The 27,026-nt window shown below is 36.3% G+C and overlaps 1 protein-coding gene across 7 annotated transcripts in view; it reads right to left on the reverse strand.

The window, feature by feature from the left end:
- Positions 1 to 27,026, reverse strand: part of ALMS1 (ALMS1 centrosome and basal body associated protein) — a 199,489-nt gene that overhangs the window by 16,511 nt on the left and 155,952 nt on the right. For all 7 annotated transcript variants that reach the window (XM_082743952.1, XM_082743954.1, XM_082743950.1 and 4 more), the window contains one exon: positions 20,325 to 21,487. In XM_082743952.1, the coding sequence (XP_082600078.1) occupies positions 20,325 to 21,487 (1,163 nt within the window). The remainder of the gene's footprint in view (positions 1 to 20,324; positions 21,488 to 27,026) is intronic.

Genomic DNA, 27,026 nt, shown 5'->3' on the forward strand with positions numbered 1-27,026 from the left:
AATTCAAAAAGGGCACCTGGGTGTCTCAGTCAGTTAAGTGGCTGCCTTGGGCTCAGGTCATAATCCCAGGGTCCTGGGACTGAGTCCTGCATTGGGTTCTCTTATCAGCAGGGAGCCTGCTTCTTCCCCTACCTATTCCCTCTGCTCCTGCTCTCTCACATAAATACATAAAATCTTTTAAAAAATTCAAAACAAATTAAATACCTGCCATTAGGGAAGTAATGAGATAAATATTATACTTATATTATGGAACCCATAAAGCCATTAAAAAATGACTACATATCTAAATTTATTAAAAATTAAAATAAACAAATAAAAAGATGTCTATGATATATTAAGCATAGAGCTTCAAAACAATATATATGGTATGATTTCATTTTTTTTTTTTTTAAAGATTTTATTTATTTATTTGACAGATAGGGATCACAAGTAGGCAGAGAGGCAGGCAGAGAAAGAGAGGAGGAAGCAGGCTCCCTGCTGAGCAGAGAGCCCGATGCGGGGCTCGATCCCAGGACCTTGGGATCATGACCGGAGCCGAAAGCAGAGGCTTTAACCCACTGAGCCACCCAGGTGCCCCATGATTTCATTTTTTGACTATTGTTTCTCTCTACATTGTCTGATAGGCAAGTCCTCCACACTCTGTGATGAGGAAAGACATAAGCATGGTTCTAGTTGAGAGGAAGGAATCTATAGAAAAGGAAGAAACTGAATATGAGAGCGAAAGAGAAAACACTGAGAAAAGAGATGAATGGATTTTAGAAAATATGACAGCACAGAGATACTTAATGAACCTCTTCTTCCATAACTGAAAGATACAAACAAAAAGTGAAAAGAATATTCAGAAGCTAGGGAAAACCCTCAACTCATACCACAAAATTGCAGAAACACTGGAGAAAAAGACCAAATTTAAGGAGCCATCACAAAGCTCTTCCAACACAAAGGATCATGAAGAAGGGTAAAAGGAGAATTAAATTAAAAATACTACACTGATACCTCAGAGAAGGACTGAGGCAACAAGTGGCTAAGAAAAATATTCCAACTGGAGATACGTCTTAGTGAAAAAAATAGCACCTTCTCCCATAGCCAGAATGACTTACTATATACCCTCTTTTGGCCAAGAAGTCAGAAAAAGATCTGGGAAATAATCTCTTCAGTATAAATACCTTAGTTGCATTACTAACACTTGCTAGAAAAAGATAAGGCCCTAGCCATATCACTGCCTACATGACAATGCCATGAAAACAGTCACCAGCTGACCCTAAAATAGTACAATAACAAAACTCCAAGGGCATATCCCATAGAATTAAATACTTTCGTTATTTCCACACTTGGTAAGGTGGTCTACCGTTTCTGACTTTCCTAACAATGGCAAAGAAAATGTTACCTGCTGTAGCTGGGCAGAATCCTAGATAATTACCTCCTATTGATCTCCCTGACTTTCCCCAAATCTGAGGGGCAAAAGAAATATAAGAAATACACAATTAGCCTTCCATTTCATGTCCTGGGAAGAGGATTCAAAGCAGTATCTTACAAACAGGTAATAAAACAGTATCAAGAATTCAACCACATTCTTTGTGGGCAAATAAATGGTTTCCACACAACTGTTCAGAGACAAAGATAAGCAGTCTGAAGACAAAGACAAAGATAATACATAAATATTTTCTAGCATTAAAGCAGAAGGAAGGGAAAAAAAAGATAATTTATTTTGCAAGAAGCTTTACCCATTTCAGCCAATAAATAATTTGTACTCTCACTCTAGAGAAAATTAAAAGGCAGTTGACAAATTAATACAACTTATCAAAAAAATTATAAGTATATTCTCTGTTTTGGGAGAACCAAAAGCTTAAAAAAAAAAAAAACAGAACTGAGGACAAAAATAATAGCATTATACCACTGCAATAGAAGACAGACATTTTATTAAAAAAAAAAAAAAAACTTAGCCAGTGGGGTAGATTAGATTGAAAAAGTCTCCTAAAATGCAAAGCAGAAACATAAATAGACATATTTCCCAAGAAGAGTTATGGATAGCCCACAGACACATGAAAAGACCCATGTTGCCATCTGCAACACCACTGATCATTAGGGAAATGCAAATCAAAGCTACAAAGAGAGATCACCCCATATGTGTCAGAATGGCTAAAAACAACCCAAGAAACAATAGGTGGTGAAGATGCAGAGAAAGAGGAACCCTCTTGCACTGCTGGTGGGAATACAAACTGACGCAGCCACTGTTGAAAACAGTATGGAGGCTCCTCAAAGTTAAAAAAGAACTACCCTAAGATCCAGTAATTGCACTACTGGGTATTTAACCCCTAAAATATAAAAACACAAATTCAAGAAAATACATGCACCTCGATGTTTATACCAGCATTAAATCAACAATAGCCAAATTATGGAAACAGCCCAAGTGTCCCCTGACTGAAGAATGGATAAAGAACATGTGTGTATAACAGAATATTACTCAACCATGAAAAAGATCGAAACTTTGCCATTTACAATGACATGGGTGGAGTGGGAGAGTTATGCTAAGTGAAATAAGTCATTTAGAGAGAGACAAATACCATTCACGTGTGGAATTTAAGAAACACAACACATGAGCAAAGGGATAAAAAAAAGAGAGGTACACCAAGGAACAGACTGTAAAACTATACCGAAACTACAGAGAACAAACTGATGGTTACCAGAGGGAGGCGGCTGGTAGGGATAGGTTAAATGGGTGATGGGGATTAAGGAGGGAACTTGCTGTGATGAGCACTGGGTGAAGTACAGAAGTGCTGAATCACTATATTGTATACCCGGAAACTATTATTACACTGTAGGTTAACTAAAATATAAATAAAAACTTAAAAAAAAGTGGGACGCCTGGAACGTCTGCCCTTGGCCCAAGTAGTGTTCCCAAAGTCCCGAGATCCAGTCCTGCATTGGGCTCTTTGCTCAGTGGGGAATCTGCTTCTCCCCCTGCTTGTCTTCTCCCTCTCTCTGTGACAAATAAAATCTTTAAAAAAATTAAAAAAGAAACAAGATGGGATTGGGAGGGAGACAAACCATAAGTGACTCTTAATCTCACAAAACAAACTGAGGGTTGCTGGGGGGAGGGGGTTTGGGAGAAGGGGGTGGGATTATGGACATTGGGGAGGGTATGTGCTTTAGTGAGTGCTGTGAAGTGTGTAAACCTGGTGATTCACAGACCTGTACCCCTGGGGATAAAAATATATGTTTATAAAAAATAAAAAGTTAAAAAAAAATATATATGTTTATAAAAAAAAAAGGAAAAAAAATTAAAAAAGAATAAAGAAATATAACACAGTAATAAAACACAAATAACCCAATTTTAAAACCCAAATAGTCCTTTTTTAAAGATCTGAATAGACATTTCTCTAAAAAAGATATAAAAAGGCCAGTAAGTATAAGAAAAGATGTTCAAAAACCAAGTCATTATGGAAATGCAAATTAAAACCACAATGAGATACCATTCATAGTCATTAGGATGGTTATAATCAAAAGACAATAAAAAATGTTGACTAGGATGTACAGAAACTGGAATGTGATTCTGGTGGGAATGTAAAATGGTGCAGTCACTCAAAAGATTAAACAGGGAGCTACCATATTGTCCAACAATTCTATTACTAAGTATATATCTAAGAACATTGAAAAAAAATGTCCACACAAAAACTTGTATATTGGGGCACCTGGGTGGCTCAGTCGATTAGGCATCTGCCCTCAGCTCAAGTCAAGATCTGATGGTCCTGGGATTAAGCCCTGCGTTGGGCTCCCTGCTTAGCAGGGAGCCTGCTTCTCCCTCTGTCCCCTCCTCCTGCTTATGCTCTCTTTCTCAAATAAATAAAATCTTAAAACTTGTATATTAATGCTTACAGCAACATTTTTCATAACGGTAAAAAAAAAAAAAACCAGAAACAATCCAAATGTCCATCAACTCATGAATAAACAAAATGTTGTATATGTAGTATTATTCACCTCTAAGAAGCAATGAGTATTGACTCATGCAATGAAATGGATGAACCTTGAAAATACCTTTAGTGAAAGAAACCAGACACAAAAGGCCACATAGCGCATGAATCATTTTTATGAAATGTACTGAAAAGGAAAATCCACAGAGACAGAGAGTAGATTAATGGCTGCAGAGTGGGGAGAAGTAGGAGGGGCTGAGAAATGACCATTAATGGACATAGGGTTTCTTTTTGGTGTGACAAGTATGATCCGGATTTAGTGGTGATGATTGTGTAGTCTTCAAAGAAAATACTAAAAAGCACTGAATTATATATTTAAAAGTAAACTGCACAGCAAGTGAATTTTATTTTAAAAAATTAATAGAAAAAAAATTAATAGAGATTGACCAATACTGAGACAGGAATGAAAATCCAGGACACCACAGGGAAAAATATATCAGGGTTGCCTCTGATACAGAAACATTAAATGCTTGTGTCCAGAAAAGGGGAGAGAACTGACAGAATTCTGAATTAAGGATTATTATACAAAAGTCTTACATCCAACTAAGTTGTTCTTACATAAAGATAAGAGAAAGATAGTCTCAAATTGTAAGAACTAAAGAAATGCTTATTCCTGAACGGTTTAAAATAATCTAACTAGGGTGCCTGGGGGGCTCAGTGGGTTGGGCCTCTGCCTTTGGCTCAGGTCATGATCTCAGGGTCCTGGGATCGTGCCCTGAGTCGGGCTCTCTGCTCAGCAAAGAGCCTGTTCCCTTCCTCTCTCTCTGCCTGCCTCTCTGCCTCCTTGTAATCGCTCTGTCAAATAAAGAAATAAAATCTTAAAAAAAAAATCTAACTAAACAGAATTATTTAAATGAACAGACTCATTAAAAAATAGTTACATGAAAAGGCTCTTGGTAAATACTGGCCCTGTATTTTAGAACATAATATAAAATGGTGATTTTGCTTACAATATGGAAGTGACATGTTATAATCCTTGAAAATAAAGGTAGTCAACATAGTAGTAATATTACAATAATGAACTAAGACAAAATTTACAAAAGATAATATTGGTAGGTTGTGGGGGAAGAATTGTGTGTGTGTTAGTGGGTGGGAAGAAGTAGGAGAAGTACAACACAGTTTCTTAATTTTTCATATGATGGAGTCGGTAGATACTGTTATGTGGTTTAAACACAGTATTTAATGAGATTACCTGGCTTTTATAAGTTATCAGAAAAACAATTCAATAGACACCGAACTCTAGGAAACTGAGGGTTGCTGGAGGGAAGGTGGATAAGGAGAAGGGGTAACTGGGTGATGGGCATTAAGGAGGGCACTTGATGTAATGAGCCCTGGGTGTTATATGCAACTGATGAATCACTAAATTCTACCTCTGAAACTAATGAAAAAAAAATTTCAACTCAAAGAAAATCATATAGCAATGAACAAAAGAAGACTGGAAACAGTAGGAAATCATTAAAAATGATAAAATACCCTAAAGAACCAAAACAACTTTGAAAAAGAACAAAGCTAAAGGACTCACAGTTCTTGAATTCAAAGCATATTACAATACAGTACAGTATGGTACAGTAATGTAGCAGTTAGTACTGGCATAAAAACAGACAAATACTTCAATGGACTAGAATAGCCTAGAAAGAAATCCTCATGTATATGGTCAAATGATCTATTGTCAAAGGATCTTTGACTCTTGATGCCAAGACTACTCAAAGGGGAAATTTCTCTTCAACAAACGGTGTGGGGAAAACTAGGTATCATTTGCAAGAATGAAGTTGAACCTTACTTTATACCATCTAGAGAAATTAACTCAAAATGGATTAAAGACCTAAACACCAAACCTAAAACCATAAAACTCTTAAAAAGAACACACAGGGGAAAAGTTTCATGGTGCTGGACTTGGTAATGATTTCTTGGATATTTCAGCCAAAATTATAGGCAACAAAAGTAAAAACAGACTATAGGGATTATATCAGTATTAAATATATCTGTGCATCAAAGGACACAATCAATAAGGTAAAAAGGGAGAAAAACTTAAAAATTATCTGATAAGGGGTTAATAACCAGAATATATGAAGAACTATAACTCAATGGCCAAAAAATAAGTAACCTGATTCAAGAATGGGCAAAGGACTTGAATAGACATTTCTCCAACAATGATGTACAAACGGTCAACAAACACATGAAGAGATGCCCAACATTACCATGCAAATTAAAACCACAATGAAATACCACTGCATACCCACTAGGATGGGTACTATAGAACAACAGCAGCAGCAGCAACAGCGACAACAATCAGGAAATGAATTTTGGCAAGGATACGGAGAAACCGAAACTCTTGTGAACTGTTTGGATGGACTATAAAATGGTGCAGCTGCTGTGGAAAAGTATGGTGGTTCCTCAAAACATTAAAAATAGAATTACCATATGATCCAGCCATTCTACCTGCAGATACATGTCCTTAAGAACTGAGCCCTGGGGCAGATAATACATTATATATTAATAAAAATAATTAATAAAAAAAGAATTGAAAGCAAGGTCTTGAAGACATATTTGCATAACCATGTTCACAGCAGCATTATTCACAATAACTGAGAGGTGGAAGCAACCCAAAAGTCCACTGAGGGATGAATGGATAAATAAAATGTGGTATATACATACGATGAAATATTATTTTCAGCCTTAAAAGGTAAGAAAATCCTGGGGCACCTGAGTGGCTCAGTCATTGGGTGTCTGCCTTCGGCTCAGGTCATGATCCCAGGGTCCTGGGATTGAGCCCTGCATCAGGGCGAAGCTTGCTTCTCCCTCTCCCACTCTCCCTGCTTGTGTTCCCTTTCTGTTAAATGAATTAAAAAAAAAAAAATCCTGTCACATGGTACAACATAGATGAACCTTGAAGACATTATGCTAAGTAAAGTAAGCCTGTTACTAAAAGACAAATACTCTGTGATTCCACTTAAATGAAGTTATCTAAAATCAAGTAGAACCAGGGGCTCAGGGCAGGGGGAAAGGGAGAGTTGTTATTTAATGGGTATAGATTTTCCTTATTACAATATGAAAAAATTCTGGAGATCTGTTTCATGACAATGTTAATATACTTAATACTACTGAATTTTACATTTTTAAAAATGGTTCAGATGATAGCTTTTTTGTCACTTTTTTTTAAAAAAAAAACCACATTAAAAAGTTCACTTGCCTTGGTCTGAAATGGGATTTTGCATAATAAACATATCAGAAAAGGAAAAAAATAAGGATAATAAAATTTAACCCAAACATATCTGTTATAACCTCACAGTTAAGTAGAATAAATTTACCCCAAAAGAAGAATGCTCAAACTTGTTGGGGAAAAAAGTTAAATTCAACTAGATGCTAAAGGCTAAAGATAGAAGGACAGGCAAAGAGCAACCGGGCAAATGTAAAGTCTTAAAAATTGTACTGAAGTGGAATCAAAGGTAAAACATTAAAAATGGAAAATAAAACTCACTTTGTATGATTTATAGTATAATTCACAGTGAATAAAAAAGTATCACAAATGTTTATGTGCCAGACATAAAATAAACATATACATATAAACCATTAATTACCATGGAGACAAATCAACCTTCAAATATACTTTTTTTTTTTTTACCCACCAAACAATACCTTTTAAATGCTGTCACAGTGTCCCAGAATTCATTGTTTATGCATCACACCCAGTGCTCCATGCAATACATGCCCTCCACAATACCCACTATCAGGCTCACCCAAATACCACCCCCTTCCCCTCCAAAACCCTCAGTTTTCTGAGAGTCCACAGTCTCTCATGGTTTGTCTCCCCCTCCAATTTCCCCCAAGTCCCTTCTCCTCTCCATCTCCCCATCTCCTCAGTGTTATTCCTTACGCTCCTCAAATAAGTGAAACCATATGATAATTACTTAAAAAAAAACTTTTTTGCCAACTCCCATTTATTTACCATCAATATTTTTTTTTTTAAAGATTTTATTCATTTATTTGACAGAGAGAAATCACAAGCAGATGGAGAGGCAGGCAGAGAGAGAGAGGGAAGCAGGCTCCCTGCTGAGCAGAGAGCCCGATGCGGGACTCGATCCCAGGACCCTGAGATCATGACCTGAGCCGAAGGCAGCAGCCTAAACCACTGAGCCACCCAGGCGCCCTACCATCAATATTTTAAGTTTGTGCATCTATCCAACTCTTGTGCATGACAACACTGCAGCTTTTTTTTTTTTTTTTTTTAATGGAAGCTTTACATCCAATGTGGGGCCTGAACTCCCAAGGTCAAGAGCCGTATGCTCTGCTGACTGAGCCAGCCACATACCCTAAGTACACTCTTTAAAGTCCTTAACAGACCAAAGAAACCAGTATTTGGGAAAAATATAATTAATAAAAGTAAATTACTGGATATAACTGGAATGTCACACTATATGGAAACTCCACCTCTTTTATAATACCCCTGAAGTAGTTGTTCATACATTAAGCCACAAAGAAGATATCTATAATATGCTTAAAACAGAAATAGAACTGAGTACAATCTCTGATCACAATACTTTAAAACTGTAAGTTCATATGTACTGACAATAAAACCAACTTTAAGAATTTTAATTAAAAAAAATTATTCCCTAAACTTTCTTTTTGGGCCAAACAGGAAATCCAAAGCTGTAATTATAGAACATCTAGAAAATACTACTAATACAAATACTACAAACCTAAATCTAATATATATATACATATATTTTTTCCATTTAGGGATCTAGACAAGTCAGATAAAGCAGCCCTCCATTCTTATAATACCACCACTGTCAGCACCACCACCGCCACTACTACCACCACCAACAAAAGTGTATTAATTTTAAGTTCATGACTTCTTTGAAGTCATCAGAAAGTTGAGGTCACAGGTCAACCTTGGCCCAAAATCTTACTAAGGAGAGAAACTGTTGCCTGCAGGGAGACATGAGACATGAGCATCAGATCATCTGAAAGAGATACAACTGGACAATATTAAGAAGGATGGAGACTGGATTAAATGGAGCTCAGGTATACACTGGCAAGAATGTGAAGCCCTTGAGAGCTATAGAAATTGGGGAACTCTGCACCTTCTTGCTATTTCTCTATAAACTCCACCAGGAAAAAGAAGAGTTTATTCAAATGTCTATTATAGTACATGCAGACTCAGGAAACAGGAACAGTAGCTGTTGTGGGAAGGGTATAAAACTCTACCTTGGAGGGATGTTAGCAAAATCAGGAGAATAAGGACCTCCAGGGACCAAAAAACCTGGCAAGAACTGTCAAAAAATCAACCTCATCAGAATTCTAGAAGACAGTCAAAGGTTTATGGCAATTAAGTGAAAACTTAAGCAAGAGCAAGGCCACCTAAACAAGATAGGTGAGCTTCGTGGCTTTTAACTTACCTTTCCCAGGCATGGCATTAAAGATAGTAGCCTGCATTCACGGTGTAGGTACTTGCTTCCAAAGGAAGCACAGAGTCTGTTTTTCCCAAGGAATTGCTTCTTTGAACCTGCCTGGGAACTCCCTAAAGGACTGACACAAGTGGGCCTATCTTTGTTTCACTAAACTTGGAACTCTTTTAGGGCATTTTAAAGGATAGGATTTCCTTGAAAAAACCGAAAACTAAGTGAAAAAGGCATTACAGCATAGGGCAATCAATCAATCAATCAATAAAAGTTGGTTGAAACACCAGGCACACTAAAGCCAGGGAGAAAAACAGTGAGAATTTTGGGGAATTGGGGTTTTGAAAATCTCCCATGAGCCCCAGGGAAGCTAGAAAGTGCATGTACAGGGCAGAATGCATGTGCAGAAAAGACCTAAGAAGACTATAAGGTTTTACAATTGGCTGATCTATAGGTTCAGTGCAAGCTGGAAATTTGTCTAAGGCAGAGTTATAAATGGCCTATCTAAGCACTGGAGTACCTAATACAAAGATAATCTACTGGGGAATTCCCCCCCCCCCCTTTCCTTCTTTCTTTTTTGCTTTCTCTTGATTCCAGGCACTTAAGGCAATCTGTCAGACAACTAACTAATGAGCTAAAGAAACAGAGACATCAGAGACCAAAAATACAATCTGTATAAAAATAGTTTAGAAAAGTCACTAAACATACCAACAACTTTAACCCACAACAAACAGTAACAACAAACCCTATGGAGTGGGAAGGATAATTTGATATCCAGAGTTACCACATCATGATATTCAAAATGTCAAGTTTTCAACCCAAAATTACAAGACATCCAAACAAGAAAGTATGGGACACTTACAAGGAAAAAAAAAAATGACAGAAACTTCCCACCAGGAAGCATAGACACTGGACTTACTATACAGAGACTTAAAAAAAAAAACAAACCTATACAAAGACTTTGTATCAACTAAATATATCCTAAATATGCTTGAAGAGCTAAAGGAAACCATGGACAAATAAACAAGGAGAATGTTTTACCAAATACAGATTATCAATAAAGAAAAATAAAAAGGAAACAAATAGAAATTATGAAGCTAAAAAGTAAAATAACTGAAATGAAAAATTCACCAGAGTAGTTCAACAGCATATTTGAATAGACAGATGAATCCATGAACTTGAGGGTAAGATAAATGAAATTATCGAGTCTGAGGGACAGAATAAAAACAGAATAAAGGAAAATGAACAGAGTCTGAGAGACTTATAGAATAGAGTCTTATGAACAGAGTCTAAGAGACTTATAGAATAGCATAGGAGCTATTCATCCATAACATGGATGGTGGGAGTGTCAAAAGGAGAAGAGAGATCGGAAGGGTCAAAAGAATATCTGAAGAAATAATGGTTGGAAACTCCCCATATTTGATAAAAGACATGAATCTAAAATTGAAGTAGTTCAATGAACTAGTAGGATAAGCTCCACACCAAGACACATAATAATCAAACTCTTAAAAGTCAAAGAAAAATCCCGAAGCTGTAGGAGTGAAGAGACTCATAACACAGAAGGGATCATCAGTAAGTTTGTCACTTTCTCATAAGAAATTTGGGAGGCCAACAGGCAGTAGAATGACATTTAAAGTGGTGTGAAAATCTGAAAAAAGAAATCTGTGTCTGGCAAAACTATCTTTCAAGAATGAAGGTGAAGTTAAGATATTCCCAGATAAAAGTTGAAAGAATTCATTACTGGAACACTTTGCCCTACAAGAAATGCTAAAGGGACTCCTTCAGGCTGAAATGAAAGAACAAGAGGCAACATGTGAAGCCATGTGAAGCAATAGAACCATAAGATGCCCTATGAAGAAGTAACACTAGTAAATGTAAATACATAGGTAAACATGAAGGTCAGTAATACTGTACTTCTGGTTTGTAACTCCCTTTTCTTTACCTATAAGATTTTAAAGACAAATGTATAGGGGCACCTAGGTGGCTCAGTTGGTTAAGTGTCCAACTCTTAATATTGGCTCAGGTCATGAGACAGAGCCCCATCTTAGGCTCCATGCTACGTGTGGAGTCTGCCTGGGATTCTCTCTCTCTCTCTCTCTCTCTCCCTCTGCCCCTCCCCCTGTTCATGCTCTCTCAAATAAATAAATCAAATCTTAAAAAATAATGAATAAAGTTTTAAAAAATAAGTAAAAGGATGAGAGGCCAAGAGATACATAAGTGGGAGCTTTTGCATATTATTTAAGCTATATTGGTATCATTTCATGTTATTATATTATGCTATATATGTAAGATATTAATTGTATCCCCAAGGTTAGTACTATGAAAATAAATCTAAAGGAAAGGAAATGAGACAGAGATCAAAATGGTTCATTATAGGACACCAGTTAAATATAAAGGCAGGCAGGAATAGAGGAATTGAAAAAGAAAAAATTTATATAAGATATAAACAAATGGCAAAATTGCCAAAGTAAGTCCTTTCCTATCAGTAATTATTTTAAATGTAAACAGATCAAACTCTCCAATTAGAAGGTAGAGATGGCAAAATGGATTTGAAAAAACATGATCCACTTATGTGTCATCTAAAAAAGAATTCATTAATTCATTCATTTCAAAACTAAGGTAAAATATTTTTAAAGATTTATTTGTTTTGGGAGGGGAGGAGCAGAGGGAAAATCTCAGGCAGACTCTCTGCTGATCACAGAGCCAGACAGGGACTGGATCTCATGACCCTGAGATCAGGACCTGAGCTGAAATCGAGTTGGACATTCAACTGACTGAGCTACAGGTTCCCTATCTAAGGCAATTTAATGGGGTCATACAGATACCTGCATTGAGGCTGTTTTCTTATACAGTTGACCCTGAACAACACAGGAAAAAGGGGTACTTACCCCTGAGGGTAGCAGAAAATCCACATCTAACCTTTGACTCTACCCAAATTAACTAATAGCCTACTACTGACCAGAAGCCTTATAACATAAGCAGCTGATTAACATATATTTTATATGTCATATATATTATATATATATAATAAACTGTATTCTTATAATAAAGCTAGAGAAAAGAAAAATGTTATTAAATAAGAGAAAATACATTTGCAGTATAGAATTATATTGAAAAAAATCTGCATATAAGTGGATATTTTACACTTATGTTGGTCGTATCCATGCTGTTCAAGGCTCAATTGTAATTTAAAATGCCATGGAGTGCGACTGATGTTTTAGCCCATTTCAATTAGATTCAATCTCATATTCTCAAGAACAGGATTTGTTGTTGCTGCTACTCTAGTAGTTCCTTTCATCAGAAACTGTCAGATATGTATGTTGTTCTGGTAATACCCGACAATCCCAGGCCACTACTTCGAGAACCCATGCAGTTAGGACTTCTGGGTGAGAAATAAATCTCACAAAGATTTATTTGTGTCTTTATCACAAAGTCTGTCTTGTCTTTATCACACATCTATCCTGGCAAATGTCAGTGTGTGGTAGCTTATACTGGGAATGTTATTGGTGCCATACCATTTTTACCAGATGTTATTAATGGAATGAAGTCATTCTGCTCTCCCCCTCCACAGCACCACCAGAGAAGGACAGGGTCCTCAACCAATCACATAAAAGATGTACAGCCCAAACTGCCATTCCCTTGCTGTCCCCCATATCTCCCTCCATTTTGAAAAAGACTCATTTTAGATCCAAAGACACAGTATTTGAAAGTAAAAGGATGGAAAAGATATCCCATGCAAATAGTAGTAATGAAAAGAAAGGTGGGTGGCTCTACTAATACCAGAAAAAAGAGACTTTGAGTTAAAAATCATTATAAGAGATAAAGAAGGGGATTATTTATTGATAAGAGGGTCAACCCATAAAGAAGATATAACAATTATGGACATACACACAGCTGACAACAGAACTTCAAAACATGAAGCAAAAATGGACAGAACTGAGTGGAGAAACAGTTCCACATTAATAGCAGCAGATATCAATACATCACTTTCAATATGATAGAAAAACTAGATAAAAGACCAGTAAGGAGGGGCTTCTGGGTGGCTCACTTGGTCAAAGCCTCTGCCTTTGTCTCAGGTCATGACCCCGGGACTCTGGGATTCAGCCCCGCATCAGGTTCTCTGCTCAGCAAGGAGCCTGCTTCCCCCTTTCTCTCTGCACCTACTTGTGATCTCTGTCAGTCAAATAAATAAATAAAATCTTAAAAAAAAAAAAAAGACCAGTAAGTATACAGAGGACTTGAATAACACTATAAACCAACTAGACCCAATAGATATATACACAACACTCCAACCAACAACAGCACAATCCTCTCAAGTGCACGTGAAAATTCTCCACAAGAGACCATATGCTAGGCTATAAAACAAGTCATAATAAATTTAAAAGGACTGAAATAATACAAAGTTTATTCTTTGACCACAGTGGACTGAAACTAGCAATCAATAACAAAGAAATTTGGAAAACAAAAGTGTGGTAATTAAATGGTCAAACTATTAATGGTCAAAATAGAAACTACAAGGGAAATTAGAAAATACTTTGAGATGAATGAAATGAAAACATACCAAAACTTTGGAATGCAGTAAAGGCTGAATTTAGAAAAAAATTCTTATCTACAAAAGCAGTACTCAGAGGAAATTTACAGTGGTAAACACCTATACTGAAAAAGAATAATAATTTCATAATTTTTCTTCCAAGTTTTTATTTAAATTCCAGTTAGTTAACATACAGTGTAATATCTGTTTTGGGTGTAGAATTTAGCGATTCATTGCTTACATTAAATGGTAATTTCAAATCAATAATCTAACTTTAAACTGTAAGGAATTAGGAAAAAAAGAACAAACTAAACCCAAAGGAAGCAGAAGTAAATCATAAAGATTAGAGTGGAGATAAATGGAATAGTGACTAGAAAACAACAGAGGTGGATAAATTCTTAGAAACACAGATACTATAGGGGCGCCTGGGTGGCTCAGTGGGTTAAAGCCTCTGCCTTCGGCTCAGGTCATGATCCCAGGGTCCTGGGATCGAGCCCCACATCAGGCTCTCTGCTCAGCAGGGAGCCTGCTTCCTCCTCTCTCTCTACCTGCTTCTCTACCTACTTGTGATCTCTCTCTCTGTCAAATAAATAAACAAATAAATAAATAAATAAATGAAACACAGATACTATAAAAACTGACTCAAGGAGAAACAAAATCTGAGTAGACTTAAACAACAAAGAGATTGAATCAGCAATAAACCTTCCCCCAAAGGAAAATGCACGACTAGTGCCTTCACTAATAAATTCTACCAAACATTTAAAGAAAGCATCAGTTATTAACACTAGATATTCCCAAACTCATCCAAAAAATAGACGATGAGGGAACAATGTCCTAACTCATTCTATGAGACAGCAGACAAACGTACCTTAAGAAAACTACAGGTTAATTATCATTTAGAAAGAGAGATGCAAAAATACTCTTTAAAATTCTAGCAAAGTGAATCTAGCAGCAGATTACAAGAATTATATATCAAGACAAAGGAACAGTTAAGGATTTATCACAGGAATGCAAGGTTGGTTCAATACATGATCATCAATATATACCATATTAATAGAATAAAAGAAAAAAAAAGACACATGTGATCATACCAATAGATGCCGAGGCAGCTGGCAAAAACCACAACCCTTTTATGTTAAAATTACTCAACAAAGAAGAAAAAAAGGGGGAACTTTCTTAACAGGATAAAAAACCCAAAGCTAACATCATTCTCAATGGTGAAAGACTAAATGCTTTTCTTCTAAGATCATGAACAAGACTATGATGTCCTCTTTTGCCACTTCTATTTGATACTGTTGATCTGGAAGTTCTAACCAGGCCAATTAGCAAGAAAAATAAATAATGTGTATCCACATTGGAAAGGAGGAAGTAATATTATCTCTATTCACAGATAACATGATCTTATATGCAGAAAATCCTAAAGAGTCCACAAGAGAACTGTTAGGAGTTAACAAATGAATTCAGTAAAGTTACAAAACCAACATGCAAAAATTCATTATGTACCTATATACTAGCAGTAAACAATGTAAATATGAAATTAAGAAAACAATTACACTTAAAATAGCATCAAAAAGAAAAACTTTACTAAAATTAATATGGAATTTCAAGGGACTCTGAATAGCCAAAACACTCTTGAAAAAGAAGAAAAAGTTGTAGGTCTGACACTTTCTGATTTCAAAATTTATTACCAATATACAATAAACCCAAGACAGCATGGTATTGGCATAAAGACAGACATAAAGGCCAAAAGAATAGAAATCCCAGAAATAAACCCTCACATATATGGTAAAATGAGTTTTGATGTCAAGACCATTCAATCGGGAAGTCTTTTTTCAACAAATGGGGCTGGAACAATTAGATATCCACATGCAGAAGAATAAGTTGGAGCCTTACTTTGCACCATATACAAAAAATTACCTCAAAATGGATTAAAAACTCTTAGAAGAAAACAGAATAAAATCTTAATGACATTGCATTTGGCAATCATTTCCTGGATATGACACCAAAAGCACAGGCACCAAAAGCAAAAATAGACAAACTGGATTACATCTAAACTAAAAATGCCTGTGCATGTAAGGACAAAATCAACAGAGGGAAAAGGCAATTCACAGAGTAAGAAAGAATATTATAAATTAGGTATAAGAGGCTAACATCCAGAATATATAAAGAACTCCTACGACTCAACAACAAACTTGAGTAAAAAACAGGCATAGGACTAGAATAGGTATTTGTCCAGAGATGATATCCAAATAGCTAATAAGCACATTAAGATGTTCAACATCACTAATCATTAGGGAACTGCAAATCAAAACACAATGACATACCACTTCACACCCCTTAGGATGGCTGCTATTAAAAAAACATAAGTGTTGGCAAGAATGTGGAGAAATTGGGACCCTTGTACACTGTTGGCGGGACTGTAAAATGGGTGCAGCTGCTGTGGAAAACAGTATGGTGGTTCTTCAAATAATTAAAAATAGAATTATCATATGATTTAGCCATTCCACTTCTGGCTATATACCCCCTAAACTAAAAGCAGGCTCTTGAACAGATATTTGCACACCCATATTTTTGCACACCCAGATATTTGCAAACACCATTTACACACACAGTAACATTATTCACAATAGTCAAAAGATGGAGTAACCCAACTGCCTATAGATAGTTGCATGGATAAGCAAAATGTGCCATATCGTACACAGGAATATAATTCAACCTTCAAAAATAAGAAAATCCCATTACATGTTACATAATAGATGAGCCTTGAGGATATTTTGCTAAATGAAATCACCCTACAAGACAAATAATATATGATTTTATTTATATGAAGTACCTAGAGTAGTCCAATTCACAGAGACAGAAAACAGAATGGTGGTTGCCAGGGGTTGAGCATAAGGTGGAATGAGGAATTGTTTGAGTGGGTACAGAGTTTCAGTTCTGTAAGATGAAAAAGAGTTCTGGAAGATGGTAATGTTTGCACAGTGATATGGCGGTACCTAGTACCACCAAGCTGCACACTTACAAATGGATAAGATGATAAATTCTGTTATATGTGTTTTACCACAATTAAGAAAAAAGAAAGAAAACAAGAAAATCAAATACGAATAAATTTAACCATGAAGGTGCAAGACATGGACAATGAAAACTACAAAACATTGCTAGGAGAAATTAAAAACCTAAATAAATTGATAGGCATATTGTATTCACAGACTGGAAAACTTAATGTTAAGATGGGAATAAACTCTAAACCAATCTACAGATTTGAAGCAATTAATACCAAAAGCCCAATGAACTTTGGGCAGAAATGGAAGATTTTGAAATTCATGTGGAAATACAAGGGAGCTGAATAGCCAAAGTGGTCTTGAAAAAGAACAAAATTGGAGAACTCATGCATCTCAATTTTAAAACTTACTACAAAGATATAGTTATCAAAAATACTGCAGTAATAGAATACAGATAAGCATGCAGATCAAAGGAATACAACTGAGGGCTCAGAAACAAACCTTCAAATCTGTCGTCAATTGATTTTTGACAAAAGTGCCAAGACCATTCAATGGGGAAAGAAAAGTCTTTTTAACTACTGGTGCTAGGACAACTGGATATCCCTTTGGAAAAGAATGATGTCATATCATACACAAAAATTAACCCAATATATATCAAATATGCAAAGGGAAGGGCTAACAAGTATAAAAGTCTTAAAAGAAAATATAGAGATAAATCTTCAAGACTGTGGATTTGGTAATGGTTTCTTAAATAAAACAACAAAAGCACAAGCAACAAAAGAAGAAAATAGGACTTCATCAAAGGTAAACTGTTACACATCAAAGGACAGTAATAAGCAAGTGAAAAGATAACCCAGCCAGTGGGAGCAAATATTTGCAAATTACATATCCAATAAGGATCTACAATCCAATCCAGGGGTGCCTGGGTGGCTCAGTTGTTAAGTGTCTGCCTTCAGCTCAGGACATGATCCCAGGATCCAGGGATCAAGCCCCACATTGGGCTCCCTGCTCTAAAGAAAGCCTGCTCCTCCCTCTCTGACTCTCCCTGGTTTTATTCCCTCTCTCACTGTGTCTCTGTCAAATAGATAAATAAAATCTTAAAAAAAAAAAAAAAAGAATCTACAATCCAGAATATATAAAAAATTCTTGCAATTCAAAAACAAAAAGATAAACAACTTAAGTGGGCAAACACCTGAACAGACATTTCTCCAAAGAACATATATATGGCCAACAAGCAAACAAAAAGATGTTTAATGTTATTAGCTATTAGGAAAGGGAAAGGCAAATCAAAACCACAATTAAAATAACGAGAATGATATACCACTTTATACTTACTAGCATGGCAACAAAATGCCACAAAACTAAGTAAATAAAAAGTGCTGGTGAATATGGAGAAACAGGAGCCCTCAGACATTGCTGGTGGGAATATAAAATGGTGTATCCTCTGTAGAAAACAGTTTGATAATTAATTAATAAGCTAAACACAGAATTACCCTATGACCCAATACTTCCACTCCTAAGTATATACCCAAAAAGAACTGTAAATAGGTGTTTAAATAAGTAAAAACTTACATACAAATGTTCCTATCTGCTCTTTTACAGTAGCCAAAAGATGGAAACAACCTCAATGTCCATGAACAGATGAATGGATAAATAAAATGTAATATGTACATGCAATGAAATATTATCCAGCCATAAAAAGCAATAAAGTACTGATACATACTAGGACATGGGTGAATCTCAAAAATACGCTAAAGTGATAGAAGTCTGACATTAAGGTTATATACTGTATCATTTCATTTATATGAAATACACAGAATAGGCACCAGAGAGTGAGTGCTTAATGATTACGAAGTGTCCATTAGAGGGATGAAAGAGTACACAAACCAGATTGTGGTGCTAATGTAAAACACTGTGAAACTCAGTGCCACTGAATTGTATATTTTAAAATGGTTAAATTGTAAGCTTTATGTAAAGTGTGTGTTTCACCACACACAAAAAACCCTCTACCACGATTTTTCCCCCCTATCTCCTCTAATGGAACAAAAAGCCTTCCTCCATATCATTCCCAATTCTTCACCTATTTAAAAAAAAAAAGGTCATATTGTACCATTTACACATGTAAATGTAAATCATTATCATTTAATACCTACCAAAACTCAATTATGAGAAATATTTATGGCAAACTATCTGAATGTCTTGTGCCTCCTTTCCTCTAGACAAGTAGTCTCTAAATTTTTTGATCATGCAGTCCTATGGATGAAGTATCTTTGAGCACAAATTACCAAAGTAGATATTTCTAATTATAAATTATGACTGTACTCATATATTATAAAAGATATAGAGAAATATATATTTTTAAAGGTTGAGAAAAATATACATCTAACTTTTTTTTTTTTTAACACCTCTCTTTCTATACTCTACTGACCCATTCTACAAGCGTCCTTCTTTGGAGAGCACTGCTCTAGATACCCTAAAAATTTTATTCTTTGGTTAAAGTAACACTCTGCACTTGCTGACCCCTGGAAATGAACCTTGACCGAACTCCCTAACCTAAGGTCATAGTAACCTTATGGGTGTTGTTACCGAATCTCTTGTAAGGATGCTGTTGAAGGCTGTTCTATACACCATGGTGCCTTCTTTACGAGGACAGATGAGAAAAATTTCTCTTAGGTCTTAAATATCTGTAACGCTTTTGAATATTTAGTTTGTTTTTATATTACAGACTTATGTAATTGATGGCAAAATTCTAGCAACACCAACTGTGAGAAAACATAGAGTGAAAGTTGTGGCTTACTTCTGGCAACCATATCCATAGGTATATTGATTGACTTCTCCTCTGGCTTCAACTTGTCTTCCCATCACTACCAACCCTTCATCATTTATTTATTTTTAAGAATCATGTTGTAGCTCATCCCTCCCTGGCTTCAGTTTAATTTTCTACCATTCTAAATCTTCATTTACTCAAAAAAATCATTACTGTATTACTTATGTATGTATGTGAGTGTATATATGGGTATGTATATATGGGTATGTATGTATATATGGGTATGTATGTTTTTAAAAGTACCTCAAAATTTCTTGAAAGACAGGAAGGAACGAATAAAAAAAAGCCAGGCACTATTGGTTGGAATGGAGAACATCTGACACTGGCGGTCCCCTGTGTCAGGGGTTTACTTTGCAGATTCTGAAGCATTTAGTAGCAAAGCCCTTCATCCAAAGGGTAAGTCATAACTGAGTGTCGATGAAAAGAATGACAACTCACAATAGCACTGTACTACACTTTCTCACTCTTTTCCAGCTGGTAAGAAACGTTATAGTGAGGAAAGGGCAATTGGCTTTTTTTTCACCTGTGTGCAAAGCTTAACTAAAGAGTCCATGAAAAAGGCAGTCACATTGCCAGATGGAATTTGTAGCCATGTACCTGGATGTGTTTCCTTCTGGTGTGCTCAGAAGTCATTTGGGGATGAGCCGTATTCAGTGCTTTCCTGTTCTTCTTGTTCCGCCTCTCAAAGAATCTCCTCTGATGGTCGGTGAGGCTGCTGTACAATTTAATTTGCCTGGGTGACAGACAAACTCTTTCTTGGCCAAAAGCTTGGATCAGTCGGGCAGTGTCAATGGTGGAAATAGAGCTGCTCCTCTCATGCAGAGTCACCTCTCTATCTGTTTGGGTCAACATATCTGATTCCACTGGAGAAGTGGTGGTGGAAACAATGTTGGTGGGGGTGTCTGTAAGCAGCTCACTCTCCTCTGAGGGTCTAGAATCTGAAGAAGTGTTGTTTCTGTAATAAAAACCTGGCTGTTTTCTCAGGATATACTTATCAAATTTAATCTGTTCAATTTTAATCTGATTGGGTTTCCCAGCTTGATGAGTAGAAAGCACCTTGCTTTTTTTAAGCTCTCCTGCAGTTTTATGGAATTTCTCTAGGCTCTTATACCGCTTCTTTTTCTGAAGCTTGTTTTTCTGCTGTTGCTGTCTACCACTCCATTCCTTAACATCTTGTTCTCCTCTGCTATCATCTGGTGTGCTTTCGGAGGTCCGGAGAGAGTACGTGATGGGATTCTGAAGAAGTTTAGCCAAACGATCAAGTCGTTCCACCAAGGATAGTTCTTTCCTGTCACTGAACTCAGGAGGTTTCTTTTGCCTCTGTCGCTCCTGATACTTGTTCCAGAGTTCATTCAAACTCACGCTGTGCTGAGCTGTTGGCTCTGGGGTGACCTTATGATCCTTTTTTTGATCATTAATTAGCTTGTCACTTTTTGGATAATCTCTAGCCCGACTTTTAGCAGTATGCATCACTTCATTTTCCAAGTTTACATTGATACTGAGGCTCTCTATTCTGGTATAATCTGCCTTCGTCTTTTCCACATTTTGGTGAGGTGAAGGAAGACGAGTGTGTTCTCTTTGTTTGTCTGGATGATGCTGAAAGAAATCTTTCCAAGAATGTCTCATGAAAACACTCCTTCCTAAGGATTCATGGCAAAAATCTTGATCACTTGGTAGGTGCACTGGATGATGAAAGTAAAACTTGGCTGACCTGAAGACAGAATGGGTAGTATTTTCAAATTCTGAATGACATCTGGACTCTGAAAAGAAGAAAGGAGAAGATTCTGAAAGACTTTCAAAATGTCTGCATTCCCTTTAGAAATGGTAGTCACACTTAATTCTCTAGATACAGAACAAAGACCTAAGGAAAGTTTTATATAAAGTTTCAGGAAATTAGCTGCCTCCACAGAGGATTCTAGCCATACGCCTATGGGCCAGACTGACACAATAAAACTTCAAGGGACTAAGGGTCAAGAGACTGGTATTCTAGGTTAGATTCTGCCACAGACTGGCTGTGTGACCTTAGGAAGGCAGTTAAGTTCTCTGGATTATAACAGCAACTGCTGTGCATTTACTACCTGCTACATGCAGAGTATTATGATATATGCTCTGTATCTGTCTTTTTCCTTTTAATTCAATTTTATTGATAAAACTGAGAGAGAGGTACTGTTAACCTTATTTTCAGTTAAGAAATCTGAGACTTCATTTTCATCATCAGTAATTAAACAGGTGGGATTAAAAAAAAAAAACCTCTTCATATGTCTTAGAGGCTTTTAAAATTCCTTTCTCTGAACCATCTTTACATTTCCTCCCAATTTTTTTTTATTGTGGTAAAATACACCCAACTTAAAATTTACCATCATCTCCAATTTCTGACAGCCATTATTCTATAATAAAACAGGCATTTTTAGATATAAGAACATCTTACAAATCTTACAATTATAAACCCTAACTGTAAATACTAATATACCCGTTTCTGGAGTTCTAAGTCATATGGGGAAACAAAGATAGATACGCAACAAAGTAACAACTGTGACTATGGGATCCTTTTCGCTCACTGTATAGATTATTGGCAACCAGAATTTTCTTTACTCTGAGAATCCCTAAGACATTTCCCCAGACTACAATAAGATAGATGCATCTGTTTTTATAGCTAAAGTATAAAAAGACTCTCAAACCTCCCAACAAATAAAAGCCCAGAACCAGAAGGCTTCCACGAGTAAATTCTACTACATATTTAAAGAATACAAAATCTTCTCAAAGTCTTCCAAAAAGTACGAGGAGAAGGGAACACTTCCAAACTCATTTTATGAGACCACTATTACCCTGACCCCAGACAAGGGCACTACAAGAGAAGGAAATTACAAGCTAATATTCCTAATGAACCCAGGAGCAAAAATCTTCAACAAAAATATCAGCAAACCAAATTCAACAATATATAAAAAGGATCATACATCATCATCTAGTGGGATTTACTGGAGGGATTCAAGGATGGTTCAATATCCACATTTAATGTGATACACCAAATTAACAAAAAGGAGGATAAAAATAATATATCTCAAGAGATGCAGAAAAAGTATTTGAGAAAATTCAATACGTACTTATGACAAAAACTCTCAACAAATAGGTATAGAAGGAATCGACATCAACATGATGCAGGTCATACATGACAAGACCATAACTGACATTATACTCAATGGTAAAAAACTGAAAGCTTTTTCCTTAAGATCAAGAACGAGACAAGGATACCTACTCTTGCCACTTTTATTCAACATACTACTAGAAGTCCTGGCCAGAGTAATTAGGGGAAAAAGAAAAAAAGGCAGTCACTCCTGTCTTCTTCCAATCTGTTCTTCAAAGAGTAATCTTCAAAAATGTAAATTAGACCTACCATTTTCTATTTAACAACTTTCTTTTACTCTTAGAACAAAACTCAAACTCCTTAATAAGGTGTACAGGTATCTCACCATGCATTACTATCCTTCTTGATAATTATATTCCAATTATGCTGGCCTTTCCCCTTGTTTCATTAAGTAGCATGAGCAAAGGCATAAAAGCAGGAAGCATTAAGCAAACAGTTGAGTGTAAACATTCAGTTTATGTGGTTATACAATTTGCAAAGTAAAGGCAGTAGATAAAATAAGGTAGGAAAAGTTACTTGGGACCAAAAGAACAGAGAGCCCAGAAATAAGTTTACCCAACTATGATAAACTGATCTTCAATCAGAGTGCTTAGAATACCCAGAGGGGAAAGAACAGCCTCTTGAACAAATGGTGTTAGAAAACTAGGTATCTGTAGGCAAAAGAATGAAATGGACCCTGACCTTATGTCATACACAAAAATCAACATATGGGGTGCCTGGGTAGTTCAGCTGGTTAGGCGTCTGCCTTCGGCTAAGGTCATGATCTCAGGGTTCTGGGATCGAACCCAATGTCAGGCTCCCTGCTCAGCAGGGAGTCAGTGTGCTTCTCACTCTTCCTCTGTCCCTTCCCCTGCTCATGCTGTCTCTCTTTCCCAAATAAATAAATCTTAAAAAATAACTCAAAATGGATTACAGACTTACATGTAAGACCTGTAACTATAAAACTCCAAGAAGAAAACAAAGGGAAAAGCTTCATGACACTGATCTTGGGAATGATTTCATGGATATGACCCCAGAAGCACAGGCAACAAAAACAAAAATAAACAAGTGGAACTACCTCAAAATAAAAAGGTTCACCTTGCCTATCCACTATTATAGGATGTATACCTTAGAAAGAAAAGTAACCTCTTACATACCATTATCAAACCCATCTAATTTTCCATTGATATGATACTAAAGTGAAGTTTATGTTCAAATTTCAGCAATTTCCCCCAAACTGTTCTTTGTAGTAATTTTTCTCCCTGGGCTAGAGTCCAATCTAGGATCACGACTACATTTAGCTGCCATGTCTCTTTAGTATCCTTTAATCTAGGATAGTTTGTCAGCTTTTGTTCTTCACAACACCTACATTTTTAAAGAAAACTGACAAGTTATTTGTTGAATATCCTTTAATTCGAGTCCTTCAATTTGAGTTTCTGTGAGTTTCACTGTGATTAAAGTTATGCATTTTGAATTGTTCTATAGGAGTGATGTGTACTAAGTACATCGCATGTGAAGTACTCAATTTCAATGTTTCTTATTACTGGTGGATGTTAATTTTGATGTCCAAAGTTCTCTACTGCAAAGGTTAACTTTTTTCCCTTTGAAATTAATGAGCAATGTGGGAAGATATTGCGGGATATCTTGAGGCTGAATAAAATACCCTTCACTCACTGGTTTTCTAACTCTATTTTTCCTCCTATATTTAGTTGGCACTGTACTATAAAGAACAGCCTCCCCTTTTCTTATTATCTCATCAATGAATAATGTATCTTATCTGTTTTAAAATCCATATGGATGCATGTTTATTTATATTATTCTTAATTATGTTCAGTTAGCCAACATATAGTGCATCATTAGTTGTTGATGTAGTGTTCAACAATTCATTGTGTATTATACCCAGTGCTCATCACAACATGCCTGATTTTTTTACTACGCATGACTTTTTTAAACCTTTTGATTTAGAAGAGTTTAGTCTATTGTATTATACTGTGAACACAGTACAAATACTTTTCTATAATTCATGCCCAGTTTCTTCTATTATTAACACCTTCCATCAATGTAGCACTTTTTTTTATGTTTAATGAACCAATAAAGATGGATTGTTATTAACCAAGGTCTACACACTATCTAATTTCCTTAGTTTATACCTCATGTTCTTTTTCTATTCCACGATCCCATACAGAAATATTGCATTACATTTAGTTATCATATCTCCTTAGGTTATTCTGGTCTGTGACAGTTCCCCAAATTTTTCTTGTTTTTCATGGCCCTGACAGTTTTGAGAAGTACTGATCAAATATTTCATATAATGTTCATTTGGGTTTTTGATGTTTTTCTCACAACTAGGCTGGTGTCATACATTTTGGGGAGGAAGACTTTAAAATGCCATTCTTATCACATATTAAGGGAACATACCATCAGCGTGACTTATCACTGTTGATGTTAACTTTGACTACCTGGCTGAGGTAGTATTTGTCAGTGTTCTTCACTATAAACTTAACTTCTGTCCCCTTCCTATGCCAAACTGCTGGGAAGGAGTTTACTTTGAGCAATCCACTCTTAAAAAGGAAGGAGTTATGCTCTGTCTCCTTAAGGGTGGAGTGTCTATATACTCCATACATATTCAGACAGCTGGAATTCCGCACAGAATTATCTATTTGCTCCCATTATTTATTGATTTAATTGTTTATAGATATTAATATGGATTCATAAAAAAGGACAAAAACAACTGAAACTAAAGGCTGGTTCTTACAAAAGGTTAACAAAATATTTACCCTTCGGTTATCATTCAGTATTACTATGCTGCTCAACTTGTGGCAACTTTCATCACTGGCAGTTTTTTTACTTGGCCCTTGTGTCCCCTTGGCATACTTATCATTGTCAGGTTTTCTAACTTTCCAGCACTAAAGACGCTCCTGGCTCTTCTTCTATATTTTTTGCTCTAACTGTAGAATCAGCCTATTTTCCCAGGAGCCCTGAAAATATGTTTTTGTGGGTTTCATTTCTGCTTTTTATTTTTACTTTTTATGCTTTTTCACTCATGGTACTTATGAGTTTGGTATTTGGGGGAATATTTTGAGGTCCCAGTTGAAATTTCTTCAGAGAGATGTGTATCTGCTTCAGCCTTTAGGCATATGAGTTGGCACTACGAAGCTAGGGCCATTTTAAATAAAATTCTGGGCTGGAGAATTTTCAGATAACATGTAGTCCACTGCAAATAAATCGTACCAGTGCAAAAAGTTGGTCTGCAGTTACAAATTTCAGGATAAATTTGCCACTGCCTTCTTTCCCTGAACTCATTACTAAGGTTGAGACAGGCGAACTTCCTTGTTTTATTCTTTTGCACGGATGTGTTTATTTCTTATTTCTTATTTTACTTAGATTGCAGCCTACTGGAAACCCAAGAAGGACTTTTCCACCATCAGTGTGCCCTAAATTCTATATTTTGTTCCCGACTTCATGTAGACATTAAAATTAAATCCCAGGGCAACCCTCTCAGATCCCCTCTCTCTTTGGGAGCTTTGTACCATTGCTCAATAAACTTCACTATTACTCAATAAACTGCTTTGTTGCTCACCACAAAACAAAAAGAAAAAAAAATCCCAGATCTATAGAATTCAGCTGAAACCTTAGGGTGACAGTCTTCTTTAGTGCTTAATTATCTCTATGGTGCATTCCTGCTTTCACCCTGTTTTTGGGACCTGAAGCTGTTTAACTGCCATGTCAACTCTGAAAAGTGTTAGAAGATAGTTTTTTTTTTTTTTTTAAGATTTTATTTGATAGAGATTACAAGTAGGCAGAGCAGCAGGCAGAGAGAGAGGGAGAAGCAGAGAGCCCAATGTGGGGCTTGATCCCAGAACCCTGGGATCATGACCTGGGCCAAAGGCAGAGTCTTTAACCCACTGAGTCACCCAGGCGCCCCTAGAAGATAGTTTTGAGGGATGTATGTCTGGGTGGCTCAGTGGGTTAAGTGTCTGCCTTCAGCTCAGGTCATGATCCCAGGGTCTTGGGATCAAATTCCACATCAGGTTCCTTGCTCAGCGAGGAGCCTGCTTCTGCCTGCTGCTTGTGCTCTTTCTCTCTCTCTGACAAATAAATCTGAGTGAGGAGTCTGATGCAGGGCTTGATCCCATGACCCCTAGGTCAAGACCTGAACAGAAACCAAAAGTTGGGAG

Source organism: Mustela nivalis (assembly GCF_964662115.1).
Source record: "Mustela nivalis genome assembly, chromosome: 8".
Lineage (NCBI taxonomy): Eukaryota > Metazoa > Chordata > Mammalia > Carnivora > Mustelidae > Mustela > Mustela nivalis.